General features: G+C 40.5%; 1 protein-coding gene across 3 annotated transcripts in view; it reads right to left on the reverse strand.

Moving 5' to 3' along the window:
* The window catches only part of foxp1a (forkhead box P1a), a 28,951-nt gene that overhangs the window by 17,974 nt on the left and 977 nt on the right, over positions 1-10,000 (reverse strand). For all 3 annotated transcript variants that reach the window (XM_072696529.1, XM_072696528.1, XM_072696527.1), the window contains exon 2: positions 1,078-1,229. In XM_072696529.1, coding sequence (XP_072552630.1) covers positions 1,078-1,215 — 138 coding nt within the window. In that variant the 5' untranslated portion in view covers positions 1,216-1,229. The remainder of the gene's footprint in view (positions 1-1,077; positions 1,230-10,000) is intronic.

The raw sequence follows: 10,000 nt of genomic DNA on the forward strand, positions 1-10,000 counted from the left end.
GGCCCCACAAATAAAATAGCCAAGCAATAACGGGTCTGTGGTCTAAGAACCTCTGGCTCTGCGTTTATCGGTGGAAAACAGGCTATTTAGTTACACCAGCAAACAGGAAGGTTAAACAATCATATAGTGAAAACCTTCCCAATGATAACAGAAAGCCAAAAACCTGGCTGTACCAAAGCACAATTTACAGTTTTTCTTGTACACTCTTGCGTTTTCCATTGTCAAGCCCCAACAGACAGAAATCCAGGAAACAGGAATTCAATGATTGTGAAAACAAAATGGCCAGCAAGAGAGGCGTCCTCTTTGCTTTGACCCCTCACACCTCCACAGGGTCAAACATCTGGCCCTGCGGAACTCCCCCTTACAGAGCATGGCGGAAAGAAAAGAATGGTGGATGGGACATGAAGGGAAATGGAAAGAATGGAAAAGAGGCAGAAGAAGCAGACAGATCATGTCAAGTGAAACCCAAGAGACACGAAAACGATACTGGATATGGGAGAAAGCTAATAGTGTTTTTCAAAAAGGGAGAGAGTGGAGGGGGTGCCTTGAAACCCACAGCTGTCTGGCCTGCATTTCAGAGGCCAAGGGTTGACTGTGGTGACATCATTCGTCTGGAAGCTGAGTGTGGGGTATGGGGAATGGGCGACAGTGTTTGGGTGTTCGCAGCAGCAACGTTTTAGCGTTTGGGAGCCATGTAGACATGAATACTAGAACACTAACACTAGAGTCATACTTTTTGGCTGGCGCTACGTTTCCGAGATACTAGCTAACTTATAAATTACAATCGGTACTAAATATGATGGCGTAAACTAGCAATGTGTCATGTTTTGTTCGAAGACAGCTTGCTTAATGCTTGGTTGCTCAACAACACCATTGTGCAACCAGTGTTGGAATGTTGGAACATTTTCTAAGTAACTGTTTCCTTAAAATAATTTCACAAGCAGAATTTAACATCACCATCAAAAGCATCACTGGACACATTAACGCAGACATGGGGGTTCATTTTAGCAATTTCAGGCATAGGATTCCAGTGACTGAGGGTAATAAGACATGGACTGAGAAGGCAGATCACATTACCTGTTGTATCTGCTGTAAACTGGGCGAAGACGTTTTCACTGACAGGGGTTCACTAGCCACTTGCTCCTCCTCAGAGCTTAGACGCTCCTGGCCAGCTGGGCTGCTATTGGACGCCTGATTCGTCTTAGATTCCTGCATGTCGCCGTAACAACCTGCGGAAACACTTTCATTAAGTGATGCATGATAATAATCAGTTTAGGTAGATAATTGCTTCAACAAAAAAAATACTGAATAAAAGTAAAATCCTGACATTTACATCTGATGGGCGACTGAACTCCAGAAGGTCGGAACATCTGCATATATATTTTTACTGTACTGCATTTGTAGCCATACAACCAAGGTAGGTAGTATACTATCCCATTTCATCCCAATATCTCCATTTTCTAAATATACGTGCGTCAGAACCGGTCTCAGCATCTCAGTATATGTACGTATATTAAAAAACTTCAGGATAACTTCAGAAAGACTTCAGTATCGGCACAGAATTCCCAAACTGGTGCATTCCTACATTCATTAATATACGTAAGGGGGAAAAAAAAGAAGGAAATTTGTGGTAGAACATTGTGTTCATGTAACTTAATGGTGCACTTTAAAAGGTTATTTTTGAAGAACTTGAAATGTGTGTCCTGCCCTTGAACAGATATCCTGCTCCGTCCTTCTTAAAGTCAACAAATATCTGTGTGAAACAGCCCGATCACATCAGCGTGTCTCCAAACAAACTGACGTGAAAACAGAAAACACTCCCAGGCCTACAACTACACTATGCAGGTTAACCTGTCAGCCTGTTCTCTTTCAAGTTTGGCAACAACAACCAAAAAAAACACAGACTCTTATCACTGCTAATCTGTATTAATGTAAAACAGAATTTCACTCTTGATACAACAGCACGTCATCCTTGCATTGGGAAACGGTTGGCTGGCTAGCAAGATGAGTAAGCTTCATGAAGTTAAACCTAAAACCAAAAAAGAAAGAAAAGATCCCATCCAACAACACAAGACAAACAATTCTTCCACAACTATCCCCCTCATTTTCTCCCCCATTCTCAACACTCCTCATTTTCCACCAGTCCTCGCATGGTTAATCACTCTCCCACACAAGGAAGCCAGAGCTGGTATTTTCTAAATAACTGACTGCCACCATGACTACAGTAAACAAAGGAGCCCTAGGTTCGGTGTTTATTAACAAACACATCTTGCTTCTGGAGCAATTTAACATTAACCAGGTGGTACAATCCACATATCTGGCAGGTGCCATAATACACTGGGAGGGCCTTATGTAAACAGCTGGTGGGGGTGGGGAACGATTCAAAAAGCAACACTGCTCGAGTAAACAGTGGAGAAAATCTCTAGACAAACAAGCAGCCCCTCTCCTGACATGAATGTGAACCAGAACAGAGCTCGTGGGATTTGCGAGCTTGTTATTTGGTGCTAACACACCAACGGCCTTTTTTTTTTTTTTGCCTGGAAGAGAGAACACATTAGCACCATAAGTGTAATTTCCTACCATTACAGCAGTTGTCTAACAGCACTGAGCATTTCATTTATTACCTTAGAGTGTTTTTTTTTTTTTTATTCTACCAAAAGAGATGTCAAGCCGTTCTGCTTTAGATAACCTAGTAGTCTATCCAACCTAACCCACCAAGCAGAAATCATCCTTTCTGTGCTCGACAATAGAAATGAAGAGTTTCACACAGAAAACACACATAAATGGAGAATCATAAAATGCCATTTTTGCTGATACCAGAAGGCATCTTCTGGTGGACTGTTTTTATTAGCTTATTTATGCTTGGTAAACATGCAATTCCTCAATAAAATACAGTTACCATTAAACTATTTGGAATATCCATGCAGGTACAGCATAACTTCCCTCAATAAACGTGGCATGTTGACAGTTAGTTGCTGTGTTTATTTTAACTGCATTTGTTCATTTGCAAAGGGTTTTATGGCTATGAATACCTGAAAAGACATGTTTTGCTAGTTAAAAATGTTACGCTAGGTAACATTACCACCCTTGTTAGCTTAGCTGATACAAATCTACGGCCCTCTTGTCAATCACCACAGTTTTGTAGGAACAAAGCAAGATTCATGAATTTAGAGGCGAAGCTTCTGAAGAGGCACTAAAAGGAGGGTGTATTTGCGTTTGAGTTCAAATATCAACCTTTCTCCAGAATTGCTCCAGAAGACTGCCCTTTTAATTTTCATTTTTTGTGACCAATACAGATACCAATTAAGCCTGGCTGGGACTTGATATAAGCAAAGATCCAAGGCTGTCGACTTGACTCAGAAATTCATTTTAAACACTGCCCATGTTTATCAGCCTAATATTCTCAAATACGCTCAATTGTAAACACAGTATTTTTCAAGATAACACAGTAACTTATGTTTTTTTTTTTGATTGACTTAAAACAATTTAATCAATAAAATATGTAAAAAATAAATTCTATACAAATGTACATGGCATGATGATCATCAAAGTCATACCATGATATACCTATACCGCTGCAACCTTTGTAACAGTATGTATGTACTTATTCCAAACACTGTTTTAGAGGCCAAATTTTAAGAGCAACAAATTCAAAACCATTCTCAATCTTTTAAAACAACAAAATCAAACTTCAGGAGTTAAAACCATGAGATTGGCAAGTGTTGGGGCCAAACAACACAACAGTCAGGCACTGTACACTGATGTTTATTACAACTACGAAGTTTATTTCCAATGGCGAATGAAAGTAACAGGATCTCAAGATTCACAGAAAAGAGATGAAGTCTAGGAACAGCCGTGTTTAGACTTTCTAGCATTTCTATTTAGTATCATTCAGAGTTTTTATATTTCACATCTTTTATTTACTTTCCACTTGGAGAGGAGATACTCTTACAGAAGCTGTATACCACAGCCAAAGAGCTTCCTTCTTCTGCTTTACTCTTCCCTATTCACACAATAGAATTTCTTTTGTGTCCTAGCCCCAGTGATGACGTACAAATAAAGACGTTAACCACATGTATATTTTATTAACACACACTCTCACCTCCTGTCTTTTCCAGGAGGAGATCTCTTGCATGCTCTTCCTCTTATTGGACTCACTTTGTGCCTGCACTGTGTTGACATACCAAAACTAATCTTAAGAGCAAATAGATATTGCATAATGGCGCTATTGTTCTTAAACATCTGGAGAGGCGTGTGAGAGACTTACGATATGGCAAAAGAATTACCAGCATTTGCATAATGATAAAACCGATGTAGTAGAGTGAAACGTGGCCAGCACACTGACCATCAGCACAGAGTAGAGTTTACTACATGGTCTACAGATGCCTTCATCTACCGTGGCATCTGTCAAACGCTGGGATATACAGTATTAGGCCGTCAGTGAGCTGTCAGGTCTTGAGGGTGATGTCCTGTTATAGGCAGGAAAAAATGGGCAAGCAGACAGAGGTCAAGTTGTGATGGCTAGATGGCTAGGTCAGAGCATCTGTAGAACATCAGGCAGGTCCAAGAAAGGACAACTGGTAAACTGGTGACAGGGTCACTGACACCTAAGGCGATCCATGAAGGCTCCACCTCACAACTTACAGGACTTAAAAATGGTCCAGATACCACAGTACACCTTCAAAAGTCTTGTGGAGTTCAAACCTAGAATGGTCAGATCTATTGTGGGGGCACAAGGTGAACCTACTGAAAATTGATATAAAAAAATTAGCTACTTTAAGACATTAATAACACACACAGGACATTTGCCAACATAATCTCTTTTAAGAAATGCATAACCAATAAAATAAGACATTCTTGAGCTGCCACTCATGAACCCACGCTCACCACACTTACAGTCAAGTGCTGATCAGAGGGGTATAAAGAACCCAAGCAATTGGCCATAGAACTGAACACATTTGGGATGAGTTACGAGTTCAGAACCAACTATGCCACCCAGGCCAAGTTCACATAACACAATGTTAGGCCTGATTGTCCCTGGCTGGCAGTTTGGAGATCTGTGACAAAAGCCCCAGATCAGAGGGGAAAAAAATCGGTCACTCTGTGCTGACTCAGTCTCTATTTGTGAGAGCTCACTGTTGGCAGGTTCAAATCAAGTACTATAAAAGTGCTGTGACCTGAGAGACCCACCAGTAGCAGTCGTATACGATTAGCAAGTACGGCTACAGGTATGAGGTACAGGTCACTTCTCACACACGTTTTTGAGACAAACATAGTGTTGAGACCAGACAGACTTGATGGGGTTTCCTCCTGATGAAATATCTTGTAATGTGTGACCCCCTTCTGGTCACTGATCAGATCTGAGTCACAAGACGGTTGGTTGGGTTATAGACATTCTGGCAGTTAGAGCTGTGTACAGGTAAGTCTCTGTGCAGGCCTGTCCACGCTTCTGTGCTTTATCTTCTTCTGTCTGACACTTTAGTTCAATGAGGCTGGGTCCAGTCACCATTTCACTCATATTTATTAGAGCAGTTGCCTCAGGAAAGTAAAGACGTGCGAGTTGGGATGCAGCCACAGTAACGTTAACCATTAAAAGTTTTTTCCCCTGTTAGTTATTGAGCGGAACAACAGGACCCGTTGACACACCTGCCATGTGCAGTCCTCTACTTCTTCAGTCACATGTGCATCATGTGTGACATTTTTACCACTAATTTTCGACTGATGTCAGTATGAATGTAAAGCAACATTGCTTGGTCTGGACCGAAGGAACCAAGAGAAACATAAACACCCCCTCAGTCAGATCCCTGTACTGTGAACTATACCAAAACATGTTGCAATGATACAGAAATTTTACTTAACTTTGATACGACACAATAAAACCGAGACCATAATGAAGAAAACTGAGAGTCAGTGATAATAAAAGGAAGTAACTTGCATTACTTGGATTAATAATTGAATTACCCCATTGTTCTTTATTACAGAGCTGCACTACTAAGCCTATCATCATCATCTTACAGCAGATCATAATCTGCTATCAATTATAAATCTACAGCATTTTCCTAGCGAATAAATAAAATATCTCTGAGGTGTGGCAGCTTTGAAGTGATTAATATGAAGATGGAGTTGTGTCATTTTTACCACAAACCTCGCTATTAATGCCTGAGATGGGAGTAGCTCCTCGTTTTACACTTCACCACCTTACCAAATTTAAAGAAAACCAAAGGAAAACCTCTGGTTGGCAGGATGTACTGGAACAATTACCAGCATGCCAAGTAGCACAAGATTAGTACAGACTGAGGTTGTTCTTAATGAGTCGTTTTATAGAAGTCAGTCTTTACTGACACAAGTGCGCAGTTTGTAAAATGACTTACTGGTGTATTACAACAAGTCATGGTCGATTCTGTGAGATATTACACTGGTAATAATTACATAACCCCACCTCTCCAAGAAAAAACTAATCCCATCTGAAAAGAGATTTAGTTGGAACCGTTCTGAAGCACGGATTGCCGTTTACCCTTTTAGCATGACAAAACACCAGCGCTGGTGCGATACGGAAGCCTGTTTGTCTGAAGAAAACGCAACGCAGTGGCCTGTCCACTACTATAAAAAAAACAGTACATTAATCTGACACCAGTAATGTTTGCGTGTAAAATTAGAACATTTCAAGTAAATTAGATTAGGTAGATTAAGAGGGATGTTACTATTGCAGTGGATCTACAGTTAGCCAATGATTGCATTACAATGGCAAATATGTACAAAACAGACATTAAAAATCTCTTAAAGGATCTCCAAACATGGTGCCTTGAGTGGTGCAATCAACTAAAAAGGTTAAAACCCATCACTGGGATCAGAGTTTAATTTCCAGTGATACCAAATCAGTCAGTGGCCTTGCTTTCTTCGGATAAGAGGTGTCAGTTGCACTCTCCGCATTGACCCAAATAATATCAGCCTGTTTGGTCATATACAGAGAAGTGGGCACTCAGTGCTGTCCTCCAAGTTCACATCCCTGGTCATCGTGCAATGTAGAGGAGACCTGGTAGCAGCTGAGAACAGGCAACACACCGCAGCAAAGAATAGTTAGTGTTTTAAAAACCCTTCAGCCATCTTGCACAACACAATCCAGGTGTACAAACACCACTTACAGAGGACATAATGGTAGAGGGGGTATTTTAAGCAATTTTCCCATTTTTATAAAACAGGCTGTTTCTGTTACTGCACTTTTAAGATGGGTAGGAGGTAAATCAGCTCTGATTGGCAGTATTGTGCCTTTTTCAAAAAGAATGCAGCTTACGTTTCCATATATGGACTGTGAAAATGCTGACTGACATAGGGGACCCATTACCTGTATTTATTGCTTTCCTCATTAGCAATTGAAATAATATGTATCACCTGAAGAATTACTGTGATAAATCATATTACTGTGATCCAAATTCAGTACAAGTTCCAATGTTAAAGACTAATCTTATAGCCCTCCCCCAAAAAAGAGAATGTAATTACCATATAATGACCAACTAGGCTATTTTTTAATTGTAATTAATACTCTATGAAAATACCCTATGAATTAATACTGGTTCTCCGCACACATTTGGTTGAAATTCTAAACGTAGGTATGTTGGCCTTTCTTCGAGAGCACTTAACAAAGCACTAATATCTATTAAAAGCTTTTCTTGCATTTCCACTTGCCTTGTTCCTCTCTGCTGATTTGCATACTTTAGTAATCTCTACTCTCAGGTTCTAGGAATTTTGTATTGCTTGCAAATTGTTTGGGGTTATTGTGTGGCTAATTTCTGGCAGGGTCATGGCTCACAGTATCTTGAATTAGGGCTCTATCGACACTCGCTTTGGAAATTCTGAGTGAATGATTAAGCACTTTTGTAAGTCGCTCTAGATAAGAGCATCTGCTAAATGCCATAAATGTAAATGTTATGGGCTGTTTTATACTGGAAAGCAGAGCTCATCAACCAGAGTTCCTTCGTTTCTAAAAGCATCACAGAATTATTTGACATATTTAAACACTCACGCTTTGGACCTCAGTACAAGTTTGATACAGAAACAGAAAAAAAAGCTAAATACTAATATTAACTGTCTGATATCCAATACAATAATAAGATGTCAGGGTGGAACTTGCACTTGCGAAAGCTGGTTTACCATTACTTTCATCAATCTTCATCCACCGTTTGGATGCTGTGTCCACAATTTATGGTGGACAGTGTTTTCTCTGCGATGATGCGTGCAGTGAAGCCTGATGGTCCACTACTAATACACGTGTGTATGTACCTTTTTTTTGTTGCTGGTGCTGTTCTTTTTATATTGTATAATTCTGTCTTTGTCTTTTTATTATTTATCATTTTATCTTACCATAGATTAGTTTTTGGTGAGGTACTGTAATAATTACTGGCGTATTTCAGTTCCACCTGAATCCACTATGTCTGACTGCACTCCCACATCAGAAAAGATTCTGCCTTCTTGTACCTTTTATACGACAACCTGTAAAAATAACCCCAAGTTTTAATGATCCAGTGCCAAATGGCACGCTGGTAAGTACTCCATCACAACCTGTGGAAAAAAAAGTTATTTGTGGGTTTTCTCAAGTATGGAGGCCCTCAAGCCAGTGTTTAGTTATGTCATGTATGTGTGGCAGAGTGACAGTCAGTGAAACCTTTGGCACAAATCAAGCGGGTTTTACAAGTATGTGGAAAACCTCAAGCGTTGTACGAAACAACAGTCAAATCTTTACGGGTTTTTAATGGACTTCTAAAGGGAGCCACTTCTGGCAGGTTTACTGAGGGCTGAGTCTCCTTCATTCTCGGAAAACGAAGGTACAAAAACAGCCACATGGATTTGCAAGATGTATTTCTTATCCCTTTTAACCAGCCATTAACATCTCAGACATCCTGTGGTAAAAGGACATTACCCCCACTTTGTAAAGTAACCCACCATGTAAAACTAATCCTGGGTTGAATTGGGCTTACGAAAGTCAGGATGCATTTCAGGAGCATTTTATGTGCATTAATGGCTGGCTTCTTTTTCAAACCACAAAGGAAGTGAGTACAATAGTTACTGCTGCTTATCATTTTCAGTCCAAAAGCCAAACAAATTGCTATTAATTGTTCATAGTTTCTGCTGGAACAACAGCTGTCCCTTGTCTAACACACATGCAAAAAAAATACTGACGGTAAGAAAGAGAAAGTTAACCACAATAACCACTGGCTGTGCAATCTGCATTAGGTATTAGAGTGATAAGACACGTGGAGGGGAGAGACAGATGAGTAAATGAAAGGAAGGGACGGGGGAAGGAATTAAACAAATGATGGAAGGATATGAGACCGGGATACGCTGGCAAACCACCACAATCACCACATCACCACACAAGTAATGACATGAAATCAGCCATAAACGAATACGCACCCTCCATCCACAATCCCAACACACACTCAAACAGTAAACACTGCAAAGTCATCAAACACTCCCTCAAACAGAACTGAAACAATATCCTTTACCTACAGACACGGCAAAGTCACACCCTAAACCAACTACAGACACTGCAAAGTCACACCCAGCAAACTACAGAACATCCTAATCAGGGCCCGTCTGAGGATGAGAAACGAAGGTTTTATGCCCACTAGACAATGCCTACGCCAGTTAAACCATCACTGCTCCTCAACGCTTCAATAACTCCACTGTAACACGAAGAGCAATAAATCAAGACATGTAACCACAAGCACACCACATTCACCGTATTAAACAGGACCGCTGCCATGGTGCATCTGAATGACACGTCCTACACCCTAGCTTTTTAAGATCCAGCCACGATTTGAGCCAAGAGTTCAGCAAGGAGCAACATCTTGTATGTCAAGTTTACAACAAAAAAAAAAAAAACTGCTGATCTTTCCAACAAACGCTTCAAAGGTGAAGGGAGTTCTTGCTTGGAGATCACAGGCCCTCTGGGCAGGGAACACCTGGTTCACAGCCACTCAAATCCTGGTGAGCAAAGAGGAGG

This window comes from Salminus brasiliensis, chromosome 14, assembly GCF_030463535.1.
Source record: "Salminus brasiliensis chromosome 14, fSalBra1.hap2, whole genome shotgun sequence".
Lineage (NCBI taxonomy): Eukaryota > Metazoa > Chordata > Actinopteri > Characiformes > Bryconidae > Salminus > Salminus brasiliensis.